At 36.6% G+C, this 20648-nt stretch overlaps 1 protein-coding gene across 1 annotated transcript in view; it reads left to right on the top strand.

The window, feature by feature from the left end:
• Nucleotides 1–20648, top strand: part of LOC148948841 (liprin-alpha-1-like) — a 137189-nt gene that overhangs the window by 110337 nt on the left and 6204 nt on the right. The window contains 4 exon segments of the mRNA XM_089094746.1: nucleotides 2261–2524; nucleotides 3731–3811; nucleotides 3813–3888; nucleotides 10651–10767. Of these exon segments, the coding sequence (XP_088950872.1) occupies nucleotides 2261–2524; nucleotides 3731–3811; nucleotides 3813–3888; nucleotides 10651–10767 (538 nt within the window).

Below are 20648 nucleotides of genomic sequence, written 5' to 3'. Positions count from 1 at the left end.
GATTAGTCAATGTATAATTAGAAATTAATACTCTTTAGTTGTTTTTAAACCTTAATGAAATTCATTTTGTAGTTTTTTTATGCTGACCACATTCTTTTTTGATTTTATAGCCGATAAACAAGCTTTAATGTTCCCCTTGTCACTTTTCTTTTTCTTTTGTCCGGTGGCCAAACATAAGCCCGAGACGGCCGAACCAGTGCCGGGGTGGCCCAGGTCTGGCACTCTTGATCGCTTGGATAGAGAGGCATCCAGGTGGAAAAACGGCGGAATATTTCTAATTGCCTTTCAAGGATGGTATTGAATGAGTTACTTTTGCTTTGGCATGCTCAACAACTTCTTATCGCTTGAATCAACTCATAGAGAATTAAACAAGTCAAAATCAGCCGATCGTGAGCCAGTCTCCTATCTATATATCGGACCGAAAATCAATATTGAAGATCGAAACGTAAATGTTGATATCGCAAACGATATTTGGGAATTCCTGTTTGTTTCCAGCTTTTTTAACCATCTACCAGGTAACATCCAACAAAAAATTCCAGCATACGAAAAGTTCTCGTTAGTGTATAGCGTAAATTTGAAGTTCTAGGGGGGGGGGCAACTCCCCTCCCCGGCCCCCCTTCCCTACGCCCATGGCTGTTATTATCCTCATTTTTTCTTCTTTACGGTTTTTTTCGTTTTGCCAAGTATAATAGCCTCTAAACGGGCATAATTTTTGGCTGTTAACATTTATAATAAATTAAACTAATATTCATTATAACAAATAACTTAGCATCCACCTCGGATTATTATTTCCGTGGATTCTTCAGTTTTCCAAAGTCGACTGTGTCTTTTTTATAAATTCCGCTGTAAAACTAATTTCTGTTGCTATTTGGATTGATCGATATCGACAGAAACGTGTTATTTACCCTAATATTTATGCATCGAAGGCAGGTATTATTTTGTATTGAAGAAAGGATTCGTAATATTTGTGAATAGTGTGCAACAGTCCTACTAGACCTTCTTCATTATTTTGCAAAATGTCTTCTAAAATAATTAATAGCAATAATTTAATGTAAAAAAACAGGCGAAAGCCTTTTGCAACTCTATGGAATGAGAGACTAGAAAACATATTTAGTCTTTAAGAGTTATCAAGTTTTTCTTGAAGACAGATAGTTTACAAGAATTTAAAAACAGGACAGAAAATGGCCAGGTGAATCTTCACTTATTTCTTCTGTTAAAAAGTTATCTAGAAATGTTTTTCCTGGTGAAGGCACATTTCTACAGGCCCGAAGACTATTTTTCAAGTATGTCCGAACTCAGTATTAGAAACGATTTGGAATTGCTAGTGAGCCGTTTGTTAATTGAATCTGATGAATGATGCTATAAAAATAGTGATTATTCAGAACTGGGTCTAAATTATCTAAGCTCAACGCTAGGAGATAATTTAATTGCGTTGAAGGATTGTGCTAATCCAATGCTTTAAATAACATTACCAAAATGATGATTACTCCAGCTGGGCTCCGTGACATACCTGTTTTATACTAAGAATAGCAGTACAGTCCTGTTTTTCTTTTGGCCGGCTATATTCTTTTTAGCATATCTATGGACTGGATGCCTTCTGCACTTGTATGTACATTTAAAAAAGGCAATAAAGTACGTTATTTTCCTGCGACTTAAAACTTTATGCTTTGTCTGGATTTTTATAACATATTTTATACTTAACAATTCACTGTCGTATAACAGTTAGCATTTAAAAATGTTTGCTCTTTCTGGATTGTTATAGCATCTTTTTATACTTAACAATTCACTGTCATATAACAATTAGCACATACAAATGTATATTCTATATCGATTGTTATAGAATCTTTTTAAATTTAACAATTCACTGTCATATTAGCGCTTAAAATGTATGCTCCTTCTGGATTGTTATAGCATCTTTTTATACTTACATTTTAACATAAAAACTTACGCTCTGTATGGAATATAATACATCATTTTATGTTAACGATTCATTTTTGCATAACATTCAAGAATTAGCACATAAAAATATGTGCTCTGTCTGGATTGTTATAACATTGTTTCATATTAACAATTAACTTCCTTGTACAATTAACAATTAGAACATAGAAATATTTGCTCTTTACGGATTGTTATAACAGCATTTCCTATCAACAATTAGCTTTCATATTACAATTAGCTCATAAAAATACGTGTTGTATCTGGACTGTTATATGTTGTATCTGGACTGTTATGTAATTAACACTCATTATATCTTTTATAGCAATCCACTGCACAGACTGAAACTCCGTTTAGCAATACAGGAAATGGTGTCCTTAACAAGCCCTTCAGCGCCGCGGACCTCTCGATCAACCCTGGCGTATGGAGATATGAACCATGAATGGATAGGGAACGAATGGTTACCGTTTTTAGGTTTACCCCAGTATAGGTCCACGTTCATGGAAAGCTTAGTGGATGCCAGAATGTTGGATCATTTAACAAAAAGAGATCTCAGAGGGCAGTTGAAAATGGTAGAAGAATTCCATAGGTAAGAAGCTAATTATACCTTGTAATTATTGTTAAAATTATATCAAATTATATAATATAAAATTACATAATATATAATAACTATATAATATATATAATGAAAATATAAAATCATCGGTGAGATGAGGAATTGGTTCCGGTCCATGTCTGCCCCACAATTTTTAGATGTTTCCAATATACCGAAACTATTTGGAATAACAGAAGACTCATTCCACGTTTGCAAACATGATGGGGGGGGGGGGTACTCTCCCCAGAAATCTTTCAAAAAAAGACAAAATAAAAAGCAACCGGGGACTACATTCTTTTGGGCAATGGATCCTCCGCTGACGAAGCCTTTGACCAAGAATTCCATAAATAAGATGCTAATTAAGCCTTCTAATTGTATCTAAATCTGTTTCAAAAATTGTAAAATCATCAGTGAGATAAGGGATCTGTTCTGGTCCTTGTCTGCTTTTGAGGAGTAAATTTAAAAGTGATGAGATATCTACATTTCCTGAAGCCTTGGTTGGCTTAAAAAGGGAAATAAAGCCAAACCAAAAGGAAGAAAAAATCCGTATTGGTGAACTACAATGGAAGTCAAAGCCGTATCCAGGGCGGGGGAGGGTATACCTCTCCCCCCTTCAAAATTTTGTCTGACTCGTATAAAAGTAATAAAAATATATGTAAACGAATTTGTTGCTGCATTCTGTAATCCCCCCCCCCAAAAAAAAAAAAATTGGATACAGCCGTGGTAAAAGTACTACGGTAGTGTATAGCGCGGAATTGGAATTGAGGCTCAGATAATTTAAAATATAGGTTTGTTAGTCTAATCAACCCTGTCTTAATGTTTACTTTTTTATGTTTTTACATGTCATTCCAATCATATTTTATTTTTATTAAAATGAATATTCTCTTTTACGGGATTTTATGTCATTTCGAATTTTTTTTTTTTTTTTTTTTTTTTTTTTTCTTGATATTGGCCAGTCAAGGACGTACTTCATGTCTTTGTTAGAATTTCCTGTTAATATTGAAATTCTTGTATTCGTTGTGGGATTGTTTTGATTGTCCACCTTTTGTCGTTACTGAAAATCACTTTCTAATATTCCTCGAAGTCGTTTTACTCCTATACCTCAAAGCAACTTTGAGCGTATTGCGTACGTTTTCTTTTTTTTTTTTTTTTTTTTTTTTTTTTTTTTTTTTTTGTAAAGTATATCTTTAAATTTTTCAGGACAAGTTTATATTACGGCACTATGTGTTTAAAGCGGTTGAATTACGACCGACAGCAACTAGACGAACGTAGAGAGGTTGTGTGAAAGCGAATCAGCGGATTTATTAGTCTGGTCAAATGAACGAGTTATTAGATGGGTGCAAGCTATTGGGCTAAAGGTTCGGCTATTTTGTTTATTTCTTTTTTTTTAAGTTATTTTTCTTTTATTCCATCAAAAGTAACTCTCGAAAGCCACGTTTCCATTGGGCGTTTTACGGACAGGACGCCAAACGAATCAGGCAATTGACACCACCGTTGTGTTAAAAAAAACTTCTCTTGTATTTTCATTGGTTGACTTACTTTCTTTTATGTCCGTAAGACGTCAAAAGGAAGCTTGCCTTTAGTTCTTTAAAAGCTTTTTTTTAGAGAGAATTGCGTACATTCACCACTTAATTTAGATTTATATGACATTGAGGAAAGATGCATTATATCTATTCCGAAATAGGTGTTGACAAAACCTAACAAAAGGTGATGTGTTGTCTAACGGTATTTCCGTGTCAGTATTCAGTAGGCTATAGTCACCAAGCCATTAACCTTTTATTAAATTTAGATGCAGTAAATTTAGCAAACCATCACCAATTGGATTGAATAAGCATCCGTTGCCTGGCAGTAGACTTCGCCATTCAGCAATTTCGATATTCATTAAGTATGCGGACAGGTTGTCTTAAATTAGACTGGGCGAAAATATTGATAGAGTCTTTTGAAATTAAGTTATTTTGCCACAATATAATTAAGTTTATTGCCACAGCTGCTTGGGAAAACGGTCATTTCCCCTCACTCTGGTGCGAAGCCAAGATAGTCCCTCTGCATAAGAAAGGCTCTAAAGCTGTCTGCGACAACTACCGCCCAATAAGTCTTACCAGCCATGCCGCAAAAATCCTCACAAGAGTCATGCTCGGGCGTATACGAGCCATTTCCTCAATGGTCATTCCAGAATACCAAGCCGGCTTCCGACCTAATAGATCAACAATTGATCATATATTCACTGCCCGGCAGATCATGGAAAAGTACAGCTAACTTGGCCGCAGCATCTACCACCTTTTCATAGACTTTAAACAAGCTTTCGATCTCATATGGAGAGAAGGTCTATGGCATCCTTCTTCACTTTGCTATCCAATCCAAACTTATTTCGCTGATCAAAGATATGTATAAGCAGTTCAGAAGCCGCGTCATGACTGGAGAAGGACTTACCGAGAGCTTCAAAACCTCTACCGGAGTGCTTCAAGGTTGCCTACTATCACCGGAGCTGTTCAATCTCTTCCTATCTGCAGCCCTTTCACTCACAGACAACCCACCCAGCGCTCTTGTAGGAGGAGTGGTGATAGAAAAACTAGCATGTGTTGATGAAATAGACCTAATAGCCAAGTCCCTTCAAGATCTATAGTCCCAGGCTAACAGCGTTCACTCGTCTACCAACCTCTTCGGGATGGCCATCAACACCTCAAAAACGAAAGTCATGCGCTGCTCACGCAAGCTCGATTCACAGGTAAATTTTAGCCTTCAGCTTGGTGGAGATACCATTGAATGGGTGGAAGACTTCACCTACCTTGGGAGCTTACTTACATCTGATAACAACCAACTCAAAGACATCAAGAGACGTCTGACACTTGCGAACTCCAGTTTTAAAGCTCTGATGCCCATCTGGAGGAATAAGAACTTAACAACAATTCTCAAAACGAGACTCTTCTGCTCCGTCATCATTCCGACCAATACTGGACAAAATAAAACTACAACAAGTCAAATGGCTTGGACATACCCAACGCATGGCTAGCACTCGTCTCCCGAAGATAGCCTTCGATGGACCAGCACACGGTTCTCGCCCCAGAGGTCGCCCTCCGAAGAGATGGAAAGAAAACTTCTCATCCTACAACCTGCCACAACTCCTCCGCCTGACCGACAACGGAAGCACCTATAGGAGGCATATCAATGAATTGGTTAAAGAAGAGGTCCCAAAACGACCTTCAAGGACGGATGGGACATAAGTCAAGTCAAATTGGACACCGGAGATATTTCTTTAAGCCCAATTTGTAACAACTTAGTTTCAAAAGACTCAATAAATATTTTTGCCTAGTCTAATTTAAGACAACCGGTCCACATATCCAATGACTATCGGAATTGCAGAATGGCGAGTCTATTGCCAGGCAACTGATACTTATTCCATCCAATTGGTGACTGTTTCTTTCATTTATCGGAAGGTTTTTTTTGTTGTTTTCGTCGAAATATTTGCTTGTTCTTCGTCTTTATATTTTACCACTGGCTGATACAATCCTCGTTTTCTCACTTTTTTGATTTTATTTTTCATTTATTATTTCCTTTCCTCTCTTGTTTTCGTACTCTCTTGTTTCGTCATGTATAGCCAGTGGGTATACATAGAAATGCTTCTTGTTTGGAGATATTTGCATAAGAATAACAAAAAAAAATATTTTCCGGACTGTTGTAAAAATTTATTATGAAATGTTATAAGCGTACTTTTCATATCTGATGAGTTATACTTAGTCAAAGTTCTTCGACTTTAAGCCGATAATGGTAGATAAAGAATAACTTCAAATACCAAAAATAATACAACTTAATGCTTCTAATATCGTGACACTTTAACAAACTGAATAAGTGGACCAGCAACAAAGTGGCTAAAGAAGTTTGAAAGAATTTCGTATAGAGCCTTGGTGCATCCCATTCCTATATAAGCCTGTGCTACATCCTTTCCCAATTTTTAACACTATTGTTCTTAAATAAGAATTGTGGATGAAGCAGAACTTCAAAAATTGCAAATAATACGGCCTGGTTCTAACATTTTGGAATTTAGCAAACTGAATAAGTGGACCAGCAACAAAGTGGCTAAAGAAGTTTGAAAGAACTTCGTATAGAGCCTTGGTGCATCCCATTCCTATATAAGCCTGTGCTACATCCTTTCCCAATTTCTAACACTATTGTTCTTAAATAAGAATTGTGGATGAAGCAGAACTTCAAAAATTGCAAATAATACGGCCTGGTTTTAACATTTTGGAATTTAGCAAACTGAATAAATGGACCAGCAACAGACCAGAATGATCGAAGAAGCTTGAAAGAATTTCGCATAGAGCCTTGCTACATCCCATTCCTATATAAATCTGTGCTACATTCTTTCCCAATTTCTAACACTATTGTTCTTAAATAAGAATTGTGGATGAAGCAGAACTTCAAAAATTGCAAATAATACGGCCTGGATTTAACATTATGGAATTTAGCAAACTGAATAAATGGCCCAGCGACAGACCAGAATGATCGAAGAAGCTTTAAAGAATTTCGCATAGAGCCTTGCTACATCCCATTCCTATATAAGCCTGTGCTACATCCTTTCCCAATTTCTAACACTGTTGTTCTTAAATAAGAATTGTGGATGAAGCAGAACTTCAAAAATTGCAAATAATACGGCCTGGTTCTAACATTTTGGAATTTAGCAAACTGAATAAATGGACCAGCAACAGACCAGAATGATCGAAGAAGATTGAAAGAATTTCGAATAGAGCCTTGCTACATCCCAGTCCTATATAAGCCTGTGATACATCCTTTCCCAATTTTTAACACTGTTGTTCTTAAATAAGAATTCTGGATGAAGCAGAACTTCAAAAATTGCAAATAATACGGCCTGGCTCTAACATTTTGGAATTTAGCAAACTGAATAAGTGGACCAGCAACAAAGTGGCTAAAGAAGTTTGAAAGAATTTCGTATAGAGCCTTGGTGCATCCCATTCCTATATAAGCCTGTGCTACATCCTTTCCCAATTTCTAACACTATTGTTCTTAAATAAGAATTGTGGATGAAGCAGAACTTCAAAAATTGCAAATAATACGGCCTGGTTTTAACATTATGGAATTTAGCAAACTGAATAAATGGACCAGCAACAGACCAGAATGATCGAATAAGCTTGAAAGAATTTCGCATAGAGCCTTGGTACATCCCATTCCTATATAAGCCTGTGCTACATCCTTTCCCAATTTCTAACACTGTTGTTCTTAAATAAGAATTCTGGATGAAGCAGAACTTCAAAAATTGCAAATAATACGGCCTGGCTCTAACATTTTGGAATTTAGCAAACTGAATAAGTGGACCAGCAACAGAAGTGGCTAAAGAAGTTTGAAAGAATTTCGTATAGAGCCTTGGTGCATCCCATTCCTATATAAGCCTGTGCTACATCCTTTCCCAATTTCTAACACTGTTGTTCTTAAATAAGAATTGTGGATGAAGCAGAACTTCAAAAATTGCAAATAATACGGCCTGGTTCTAACATTATGGAATTTAGCAAACTGAATAAATGGACCAGCGACAGACCAGAATGATCTGTGAAGCTTGAAAGAATTTCGCATAGAGCCTTGCTACATCCCATTCCTATATAAGCCTGTGCTACATCCTTTCCCAATTTCTAACACTGTTGTTCTTAAATAAGAATTGTGGATGAAGCAGAACTTCAAAAATTGCAAATAATACGGCCTGGTTCTAACATTTTGGAATTTAGCAAACTGAATAAGTGGACCAGCAACAAAGTGGCTAAAGAAGTTTGAAAGAATTTCATATAGAGCCTTGGTGCATCCCATTCCTATATAAGCCTGTGCGACATCCTTTCCCAATTTCTAACACTATTGTTCTTAAATAAGAATTGTGGATGAAGCAGAACTTCAAAAATTGCAAATAATACGGCCTGCTTCTAACATTTTGGAATTTAGCAAACTGAATAAATGGACCAGCAACAGACCAGAATGATCGAAGAAGCCTGAAAGAATTTCGCATAGAGCCTTGCTACATCCTCATTCTGATATAGGTCTGGTCTAGGTTCCATTCCGATTTCAAGTGTCTTACCATTGTAACGTGGGCACTACACTGATTTTCTATAGCCTTTATATTACAAAGTGAAAGATTTTCTGTCTTGGAACGTGCCTCATTTTAGTAAAACTGTGTGTTCCTACTTAGTGTAATATTTGTTTAAGTAGGTCTTTGGTGACCAGTCGCTTTAGTTCTTCTTTATAGTAAGCATTATGTGTAAATATAATCCCAAAAACCACATTGACGTACCATAACAAGAAGTGTAAAGTCAAAGAAAAGAAAGACGAATGGAGTTTATATGGCCAACGGAAACATTATAAGCCGCTTCCATTCTTCAGTGCTGTAACTGAAAGGTTGAAAGAAAAACTTCAAATTTTATGGCGAACGAACCTAATCGGATTAAAAAATAAAACGACAAAAGCAAACAACGCGCAAAGCAAAAAGTAACAAAACAAAATTGGAAGAATTACAAAAAACTAATAGAATAACGAAGAAAACAACATCATTTTTGTGTAATTTTAAGCAAAGTTTCTTTTGCACCAAATCTTATAGATCTGATGGGTCGGGGACCCACGGCATTTTGTGACTGTGGAAGTGACATAGGATTTATTTTGGGGATGAAAAAATTATCAGCATCTTGCCAAAGACAACCAAAATAAGGGTCACTTTTTTTTTCAAAATCACCCGTGTCTTTGTTTAGAGCCATACATAAATTTCGATATTTGTATATTTCAAACGCCTCTCTGTATTAAAAAAAAGATAAGATATTTATTTCAAAAAATGACTATCACAAGCCCCGAAGGGCCGAATTCGCATTTCGGGGTCATATAATAAAAAAAGACATAGAAATAGCACAACAACTAAAAAACTGGCTAAACAATGACAAAAACAACAATATCAGAAAGGCAAAGCCATTCATTAGTCAAAAAAACAAAAAGTGTCAAATGTAATAAAGTTAAAAAGGCACAAATTAAAACAAAACCAAAAAAAAAAATTGAGATAAAAATAATGTTAAAAAGGTTTAAAAGAGAGTATATAAAAAGGGATATCACCCATGGGTATCAGCAGTAGAAAAAAAAAGGGGCATGGGTATCACCAGTAAAAAACAAAACAAAAAAACTAGTGGTTTAGTATTGTTGGGTCATACATTTGTCAAGTGAAATGAAACCAGTTATTAGCCTTGTTTTACTCGTTTTTCTTTAGCTGAAGAAAAACAGCTCTTGTCTAAATTAGAAGCTGAATTTATTGAATATGCTGTGGGAAACCTTTTTTTTCTAGGTGTGATAGTTTTATCTTCAAATTTACAAATTTATTCGCCCATAATCAGGAGCTGACAGGGCTAGAAAGGGCAATTAGAAAAATGTCAAAACTCAACAAGAGACTTGAGAGAGGGTCTCAAAAAGAAACTATAGGTATTTCTTTTTCCCAGGGACAAAAACATAACTGCCATTTACATTGGATTTTAGCTATATACACATTCTATTTAAATCTAGCCTATATTCCCGCTATATAAAAATCAAAAGTGAAGTAACAGTTAAAAAAAATTAAATCAAAAGTGTAAGGGCAATATGGGACGGCAGTTACTTATATGTAGGCTGGAGTGGGTTACCAGCAAACTCCGTAAGTTTTAAACAGATATACTGGAGTCAGAAACAAATATGAGATACCAAGGAGGCAACATCTTCTTTATTAAAAATGAGTTTAAGTCCAGAAATAAACAAAACTGAGTCATCTGTAAAAGCCTATCAAAATCTAGCAAAAGAGTTTCTATTTTTTCTGCTTCGATTTGCAACAATTTTGGAATAGCTCAATTGAATTTTCTTCTTTTAATCAGTGATGGAGAGAGTCGGGGAAGATTTAAAAAATACCTATAGTCTCATTCGAATTTTATTATGCATAAATAGCCCCCTCAAAGTCTTACATTTTACGTATGAATGAGAGAACTCATTAAGTTAAGTAAGGAGAAAATGCAAAAAGTGTAACCAAAATGTAATAAAACGTAAATATATTCGTGTGAGTCTACGAGCCGAGAAAATTATCTATAATTTTAACTATAACCATTTTGTTGTTTTATTTATTTTAGGAATATGCGAGCAATTTAGTAGAATCTGGTGTTCATGGTGCTTTGTTGGCCCTTCATGAAGGTCTCAACCATAACTCATTCGCATTAGTTCTTCAAATCCCTCTTCAGAATTCTCAGGTAAGGAATTTGAAAATAATAATAATAATAATAACAAAAAATTAAACTATGCAGCCAAAAACAAAGCAAAAAAAGTTATATTATGTGAAAACCGTGTGAAATTATGGGAAAAGTATTTATTATGTTATGGTTTCAGTAAATTGGCTTTACTGAAAACCAATTTATGACAAATATTTTCTTTTGTACTTAATATGGAAAATTAAAATTATAGTAACATTTTGAACTGATGAGCTTTCAGCAATTAATATCATTATACATCAAACATTTAGTTTAATTTATTAGCTCTTTTTAAAGTTGTTAAAGAAGAATATAGTTTTACTACAAACAAGTCTTTGGATACTGCCTCCTTTCCTGACTGTAAATAAAATCCAAAAGCCTACTGCGTCATTGGCGCTGAACTGAAAACGAATTATATTACAAATGTTTTCTTTTCCAGTTCTTACAGCATTGAAAATAAAATTACAATTACAGTGAAATAAATTCTGTCATCAAATATTAAGTTTGATGTTGTTAACATTTTCACTTTTCAGGAATAAAATTAGTGGAATAAAGAATTTGTCTTTGCATAAAAAAAAGGGGGTTTTTTGTCTAAGATTATGCCGATTCTCCATTACGGGGCAGAGATCTGGAGACATGAGAACGCTGCCCAGTTAGAAAGCGTTCAGCTAGGTTATTTTAAGAGATTGTACGGGTTGCATAGAATGACCCATGTCAAGTTTCTTAAAGGAGACCTTGGACTGTGGTTTCTCAAAAGTTATAGGACAGTCCAAATGATAAAATTTTGGCTAAGGGTTGTACAGTTACCCAGTGATAGGTTACTGAAGGTTGCATATGATGAGTTACTTCAGCTACATAGGAAAAGATCTTGGCCTTTTAAAGTTGAAGAGGTATTGGATAAGACAAGTTTTTCTTTCGCATGGAATGATGGCCTTGGACCAACTAGTCAACAATTACAGTTGGACAAGGAAATTAAGCGGGTGCTGGAGAACCAGACGATACAGAAATGGGGTGAGGAGATTAAGAATTCGGAAATTTTAAGGTATTATAATGAGGTTAAGATAATTTATGGCCAGGAATTTACTTTAAGTTAAATTTACCGTCTAGATACCTTACATACTGGATGCAGCTACGATCTAATTGCCTTCCGATCTAGATTGAAAGTTTTTGAGAGGAGGAAAAGTGTCCCGGACGGCAGTTTTGCTTGCCCTCTTTGCCAAGAAGAGGAGGAGAATTTGGAGCATTCTCTGAGTCGTTGTCGAGGTCTTTTGGGGGTAAGGGAAAATTTATTTGGTAATGATGGAGTGCTGCTTCCTGATGCCTTGAAAAGTACGTCGTCACAATTTATTTGTCTAGTGGGAAGATATCTTGATGAGTATTTTGCAAAAAGAAGAGAGTAGTTTTTATTTTATTTTTATTTTTTTCTTTGTTATTGTGACGAGTGCTGTAATTTGTTAATTTTGTATGTTGTTTGTGTAAATGGCCATATTTTGGCTTGAAATACACGTTATCTTATCTTATACTTTCCAAGACTGTTCAAGACGCATATAGTTTTCAGTAAAGCGCCAATGACACAGTAGTTTTTAGACTTTTACAGTGATAGAAGGAGGCGATACCCAGACTCTTGTTTGTAGTGATTTTTGTTCGTTTCCAGCTTGATTTGCATATTCAATTTATTTATTTCTTAATTTACATTAATATCTATTGTATGTTTGTTTGCATTGATTGTTTATTTAATTTCTGTTCGTTTTAAGTTTCATTTATACTTTAATAAGAAAATTTTTTTTCGTTTTTAAGCTTGATTTTCATATACAATCTAAGCATTACTCGCTTTAAGATCTATTTATTCATCTAAATTATTACTTGTTGTATGTTTTTGCTATGATTGTTTATTTAATTTATGTTCATTTTGGGTTTTATTTATTCTTTAATAGTAATTTCTGGTCGTTTTGAGTTTTAATTTTAAAAGGTATTTGTATCTGCTGAGCTTAAGAATAAAATGGCCTTTACTTTTCTTTGAAAAACTTATTTTTCGGAAAGTTTTTTTTATTTAATTTCTGTTCGTTTTCGATTGTAAAAAATTTTAAGTTTTTAAAAACTCCTTATTTCAAAATCAAAATTTAAAAAAAAAATAATCAAATATTCATCAAAGTATCAATATCAAAGTGAAAAAATGGGTTTGTGTCAACCTCGGAGTTTTTATTATCTGATGTTTGAACTTTTTTTTAGCAAAATTTCTATCTCAAAATTTTTTATCGGATGGGTTGGGGGGAAAAGGGCGTGTGCGGACTAATTAAGCTTCGGTCTCTTTTGACTCTTAAAAAGTGAACTAGAACTTTCTATTTTCAGTCATATGAGCCCTCTCTGAAGTTTATACGTGTATCCCTTCTATAAGAACCATATATATCCCCAGAGTATAACTTACAACGCCTGTCCCTGGGGGGTTGTGTCGACCCTGGGGATTTAATATCTGATGGTTGAACTATTTTTAACAAAATGTTCTCAAATTTTTATCGGATGGGTTTATCCATCCAAAAAACCCAACGGCGTGGTGGGCGGGAGGGGCTAGTTGCCCTCCGATCTTTTTTCACTCTGCGAAAATGAACTACAACTTTTAATTTCCATTCAAATGAACCCTCTCTGAAGTTTATACGAGCATCCCTTTCATAAGAACCCCGTACGGCCCCAGGACATAACTTACAATGCCTGCCCCCGGGGCCCTGGGGGTATTTGTCGACACCAGATTTTTGTTATCTGACCTTTGAATTATTTTGAAAAAAAAAAATGGCTCTCTCAAAGTTCTTATCGGATGGGTTTGAGGAAAATAGGGCGTTGAGAGGGGGGCTAGTTGCCCTTCGATCTCTTTTGACTTTTAAAATGTGAACGAGAACTTTCAATTTCCAATCATATGAGCCATCTCCGAGGTTTATACGAGCCAGATCAATACTTACAACGTCCTCCCCGGGCCCTGGGGGGGTGTCGACACAGGAGTTTTTCTTATCTGACCTTTGAACTATTTTTAACAAAATGGCTACCTCAAATTTTTTTATCAGATGTATTTTGGGAAAACGGGCTTGGGGGGGCAGTAGCTTTCCGATCACTTTTGACTCTTAAAAAGGGCACTAGAATTCTCAATTTCCAATCGAATGAGCTCTCTTTGAAGTTTATACGACGACCCCTTCTATATGAAGTACCTCTGGGAAAAAAATGAATGGAGTTTGGGGAGAGGCTAGCTGCCCTCCAATCACTTTTGGCTCTTAAAAAGTGAATTACAACTTACAATTCCCAACCAAATGAGCCCTCTGGAAGTTTATACGAGCATCCTTTCCATAACAATCATATATGCCCCCAGGGCATAACTTGCAACGCCTACCCCTGGGCCCTCGGGGGCTGTGTAGACACTGGAGTTTTTTTTTTATCATAAATTTAAACTATTTTAACAAAATGGCGAAATCAAAATTTTCATCTGATGCAATTAGGGCGTGGAGGAGGGGGGGGGGGCTAGTTGCCCTAAGAACTAGTTTGAATCTTAAAAAAGTGAAAAAGAAAGTTCAATTTCCAATCAAATTAGCCCTCGCCGAAGTTTACGAGCATCCCTTCCATAAGAACTATATTGCCACTAGAGCATTACTCATAACACCTGCCTCCGGGCCCTGGCTGGTTCTGTCGACACAGGAATTTTTTTTAGTCTGCCTTCGAAATATTTTAATGAAATGGCAAGTCTAAAAATTTTATCGAGGGGGTGTGGGGAAAAAAGGGGGTGTGTGGGGGGGGGGCTAGTTACCTGCTGTTCTCTTTCGACTCTAGGAATGGTTATTGTTACTTTCGGTCCCCTGTCAAGTGTGCCCTCTCTGTAGATCTTATATAGATTTCTTTCATAATAACCATTTACGCCCCCCCCCCCCGACAACACTTACAATGCCTATCCCCCGGGACCTTGGGGGAACTTTTTGTTATCTAATTTTTGAATAATTTCCAAAAAACTGGCTATCTCAAAATTTGTAGCGGATGAGTTTTGGGAAAAAAGAGCTTGGGGGGCTAGTTGCCCTTAACTCTCTTGACTCTTAAAAAGTGAACTAGAACTTTCTATTTCCAATCAAATGAGCCCTCTATGAAGTTTATACGAGCATCCCTTTCATACGATCCATATATGCCCCCGGGCCCTGGGGGGTTGTGACGACACCTGAGTTTTTGTTATCTGACATTTGAGCAATTTTTAACTTAATGGCTGTCTCAAAATTTTTATTGAATGCATTTGGGGAAAGGGGCGTGGGGGGGGGGGCTAGTTGCCCTCCAATCTCTTTTGACTCTAAAAAACTGAACTAGAACTTTCAATCCCCAATCAAATGAGTCCTCTCTGAAATCTTTACGAGCATCCCTTCCATAAGAACTATAAATTCCCACTGGGTATAACTTATAACGCCTGTCCTCGGACCCAGGGGGGCTGTGTCGACACCGGAGTTTCGTCATATGCTATTTGAACTATTTTAAAAAAAAAATCTATCTCAAAGTTCTTATTGGATGGGTTTGAGGAAATAAGGGCGTGGAGGGGGGGGGGCTAGGTGCCCTCAAGTCTCTTTTGACTCTTAAAAATTAAACTAGAACTTTCAATTTCCAATCAAATAAGCCCTCTTTGAAGTTAATACGAGCATCCGTTACATAAGACACATATATGACCCGAGGGAATAACTTACCACGCCTGTCCCCGGGCCCTGGGGGGGTTGTGTCGACACCGAAGTTTTTGTTATATGACCTTTGAACTAGTTTTAGGAAAATAACCATCTCTAAATTTTTATTGGATGCATTTGGGAAAAACAGTTTGGAGGGGGGAAGCTGGCAACCCTCCAATATCTTTTGACGCTTAAAAAGTGAAGTAGAACTTTCAATTTCCAATCAAATGAGCCCTCTCTGAAATGTATGTGAGCATTCTTTCCATAAGAACCATATATGCCCCCAGGGCATAACTGATAACCCTTGCCCCTGAAGACTGTGGGGGGAGTGTCCTGCTCAAACTTATAATTTCCAGAACTTTCAACTACGTTGAACAAATTGTTGACGCTTAAAAAGTGAACTAGAATGTTTGACGCTTAAAAAGTGAACTAGAACTTTCAATTTCCAATCAAATGAGCACTCTGAAGTTTATATGAGCACTCCTTTCATTAGAACCATATATGTCCCCAGGGCATAACTGATAACCCTTGCCCCTGAAGACTGTGGGGGGAGTGTCCTGCTCAAACGTATAATTTCCAGAACTTTCAACTACGTTGAACAAAATGGCTGTATCAAACTTTTCATTGGATGTGTTAGAATCACTGGAATCAATGGTGTCAGTTGCCTTAGAATCACATTCAACTATTAAAAAAGAAACTAGCCATTTAAATTTCCAATCGAATGAGCCCTTTCTGAAGTTTCTACGACAACGCTGTCTATACAAAACCTTATATGCCCCCAGGGCATACCTTACAACCCTTGCCGCGAGGGCTGGGGGGGTTGTCATTCTCAAGAACCTAATTTCCAGAATTAGTACCTGTGTTGAACAGAAAGGCTATATAAAACCTGTCATGGACTGCGGTTGGGAAAAAAGTTGATGCAATAAGGGGGTTATCGGTTCACCAATCATTTCTGATAATTGCAAAGGGCACTTGCTTTTTGAATTTCTGATTAAAAGAGCACATTTTTCAGTTTCTACAATAACACTTTCTTTAAAAACCTTACCTGCCCCCAGGGCATAACATATAACCCGAGCATTGAGGTCGGTGGCGGGGTGTCTAGTCCGGAAAAATTATAGTCATTTAAAAATCCACTATGTTCAACAAAATGGATATCAAAAATTGTGATTAGATGTGTTTCGGGACTTGGTGGGCATGGAAGGGGTGTTAGTTGCCTTCCAATCACTTTTGAATATTAAAAATAGAACAAGCAACTCCAATTTCCAATTGAATGAGCCCTTTTCGAAGTTTCTACGACAATTTTTTCGATACGAAGTGCCCTGCTCTAAAGGAAAAAAATAATAAATAATACTTTGTGCCAACATTGCTCTTATATGGCCCCCGGGCATAACTTAAAATCCTTGCCCGGAGGGTTGTGGGGGAGTGTCCTCCTCAAAAACATATTTTCTATCTGGAAAACAGCTACGTTGAACAAAATGGATATCTCAAAATTTTGATTGGATGTGTTTGGGGGAATGATGGGCGTGGGGGGCTAGTTGCCCTCCAGTCACTTTAGCCCCTTAAAAAGGGCACTAGAATTCTCGATTTCCGTTCGAATGAGCTCCCTTTAAGTTTCTACAACAACCCCTTTCATATGAAGTGCCTCTGGGAAAAAAAAAATAATAACAATAAAACATTGGAGCCGTATGGCCTTTACTATAGGCAACGCTACAGCGTTGCCTCTGATAGAATCAATTCATTTTTACCTCTCATTGTTGAAATGAAATAGGAGCTCGAAGGTTTGTGAGCACTAAAGTTAAACTGTGAAAAGGATTAGACATTCAAGAACAAATTTCGAAAACCCCCAAAAAAATCTTTTGCTACAGACCGGCTTGCGAATCCAAAATCTCACCTGGATTTGACAAACTTATTACCTAAACTTAGACCTTAGTTCCTCCAACGCCATCCAGGGCGCATAGGGCATCAGTGAGACTCCGCCATTCTTCTCGGAGGTGGGCAGCGGCCAATACATCCGCCCAGTCTGGCACAATAGCAGTGTTTATTGTTGCTCGGTCTTTTTCGTACGTCCAGCGTAGAGTATTCATCGGCCTGGCTCTGTGTCTTGAGCCTCCTGGATTCCATTGGAACGTCATCTCCGGTAGTTTACTGTCCATCATGCGTAATACGTGACTAAAATACGAATAGTGTCTTCTGGCTAGTTTAAAATCTGCCAAAACTTACCCTGAAAGGTCCAACTTGATAATATAAGCCGTTATTGCGATATTGCTTTGTCACCTTTTTGACAATCTGTAACCACATGATCATAGTTTGTTTTGATTTAATTCAACATCTGCCAATATATTCCTTGAAAGCTTCACCTTAATACACTTAGCTTGTGTAGTAGCAACAGTTGTAGCAGCTCCAGCGTCTATGCTGATTACTTCTGTGATGGGTGGTTGCATGGCGCGGGTTTGTATTTGTTCGTTGGTAACTCGGTGGTACCAGCGGACGTGCAACAATCGTCGGAGACAGTAATTATCAAAGGCTAGACGTTTCTCTAGAGTTTGGTCGAGTTTCCAGGTTTCACATGAGTAAAGCAGCATGCTCATCACGTTGCTGTTGAAGATTCTCATTTTAAGCCTTATTGAGAATTTCAGAGATTTCCATATTGATGAGAGCCGATTCAAGGCAGTCTATACAATCGCAATTCTGGTCTGGACTTATTTAGCTGTGTTGCCTCTCTCTTCAAGTATACTGCTAAGGTATCGAAAGCATGATACTTGCTCGACTCTTTCGCTCTTATGGAAGATCTCGAGAGGTTGATCGATGGTAACAGCCATACATTTGGTCTTCTTACGTTAATGTGTAGTCCCACTGTTTTTGCTCGGTCTGTTACACGGTTAAAGAATTCTTGCAGGCTAGCCGTGTCTTCATCTAGGAGGGTTATGTTTTCAGCACATTCTACATCTGACAGTTATTTTGAGTGGCTAATTCTTACTCCTTTGCCTTTAGCATTTCGGAGGATGAAGTCGATGACAATGATGAACAGGAGGGAAGACAACATGCATCCCTGCTTAACCCCGAAGCGATTTTGAACCATCTTGTGTCACCAGTACATTGTACGAACGCAGCATTCTGTTTCTTCGTACACGGCCATGATCATGAATTACTATTTTCTCTGGCAATCCATAGATAAAATCTTCCACAGGGTTTCTCGATCGATAAACTTATTACTGTACATTAATATGTTTGTCATAATTATGTGCATATAAATATAAATATGTACTTATTATGTACATATTAATGTACATAAGAAACGTTATCTCTTACGCAATGTGTGCAGTCTACTCAACAATAAAGATATAATTGAGAAACAATTCATAGCTGCAAAAAAGACGAACCGGCAGAGTTGGATGAAAAGATTAAATATTATGTTAGAGCAAATATTAAGAGGCTAATTTGTTTGTTGGATTTATTTTGAGTACTTTGGAAGATATTATTTTGTTAATCTTTTTTCTGAAACTTTCTAATATGTTTCTCGCCTTGTTTTCTTTATTAAATAAAAAACACGTTTTTTTCAACGGAAAGTAAGAATTAGCGTTAAAACTTAAAACGTTAAATCAGCAGAATCGTTAAATCAGAGGTAGAAAGTAAGAATCAGCGTTAAAATTATTCCATGTATGAAAGGGGCTGCCTGCTCCTCTATACCCCGCTCTTTGTGCTAAAGTCTCATAGTACTTTAAAAAAGGCTTCTGATTCTTACTAATCTGCTCTTGTGTTCCAGTAGTCGTTCTTAAAGAATTGGGACAAAGGGTCAAACTTTACAGTAATGAGCAGGGTATCGAGGAGGGGGCAGCCCCTTTTGTATACGGAATAATTTCTGTTTGTTATAAGCTTTAACTTTGCTCTTTACTTTCAGTTGAAAAAATGTTTTTTTTTCGTTCTTCAAATAATACAGAGAAATCTGCCTTCTCCTCTATGGAAAATACCCCCCCCCCCGTCAAAAATTCTTCCATGGAAAGTTCCTCTAGTGTAAAATCTTTTTTTTTGGGAAATTGTCCCTAGAAAATTCGATCCTCGCTGCAAATACTTTCTCCCCTAGAATTCTTGTAGACGATTCCGCCCGAAAGATTCTCCTTATGTATATTTTCATTTGAAAAAGACTTGGTTTTTATTATATTTTGATTCTTTTCCAAGTCATATCAAAAACCGCGCTAGGTGGAAAATTTTTCCTGTAAATCCTGAAAAAAAAAACAAAAAAAACAAGCGTTCGTTATCTTTCTTCTGGGAAAAAAAAATACAAAATTCCGCGTTTTTGTATATGGGAAACCCCTACAATAGGGCTCTCTGATTTACTGAATCTGAAGGTACAATTTTCAATAAGATTCCTTGACTTTTAGGGGGACATTTCTCGCTTTTTCGAAAATCAGGCAAATTTTCCCCGGCTGTTAGCTTTTGACGGGTAATATTAAACTTACTGAATCTTATATATTTGGAGTCAGCATAAAAAGCTAATTATTTTGATGTATCTATTGCTATCAAAATTCTGTTTATTGGAGTTCGTTACCACGAACTGTTTGATACAAAATTGTGGTGATTTTTTGAATTGAGTAAACGTTTACATTCATAGCTAAACTCCTCCACTTACTCCCCAAGGATGGCCGTAAGGCCCCCCCCCCCCCATCTCCCAAGTGAAATTTTTCAAGAAAAGACGGTCAAATGTTTTAAAATTGAAACTGTTCACCAAGGAGGGGTTATGTTATCCTCTCAAAGACCCTGTGCACTTTTCCGTTCCTTTTTCGGGTGTGTGTATAAGTCCACGTTTCATACTGTGGATAGGGTCCACAGTCATTTGCAGAATAAAGAAGAATATCATGATAATATAAGAGCTTAGTTATAATAAATCTTATAAAATTGTGATAAATATTATAAATAAACTGCGGTGGACTTGATGGTTAATATTTTTGGTCAGAAAAATGACGATTTAGACTTTGAAAAAGTAAATAAGGCACTTTAAACAGTACAAGAGAGGAACAAGGTCAAAATCCCGTCTACATTTCAAAAAAGTTTTACTAGTTTATTGATAATAAAATTCGTTGGTCTTACTCCCCCACAATCAGTATACCGCCTTCGTCCGGACTACAGTTTACCTGAACGTGCAAGAAACAAGAATTGTTTCTATACTGTGAACATTTCTTGAAGTTCTTCAAGAAATGTTGACAAGAGGTTCTACTC

Source organism: Artemia sp. Qi Xiang Cuo, chromosome 9 (genome assembly GCF_049724085.1).
Source record: "Artemia sp. Qi Xiang Cuo chromosome 9, ASM4972408v1, whole genome shotgun sequence".
Lineage (NCBI taxonomy): Eukaryota > Metazoa > Arthropoda > Branchiopoda > Anostraca > Artemiidae > Artemia > Artemia sp. Qi Xiang Cuo.
This window is presented reverse-complemented; position numbering and strand designations above follow the sequence as displayed.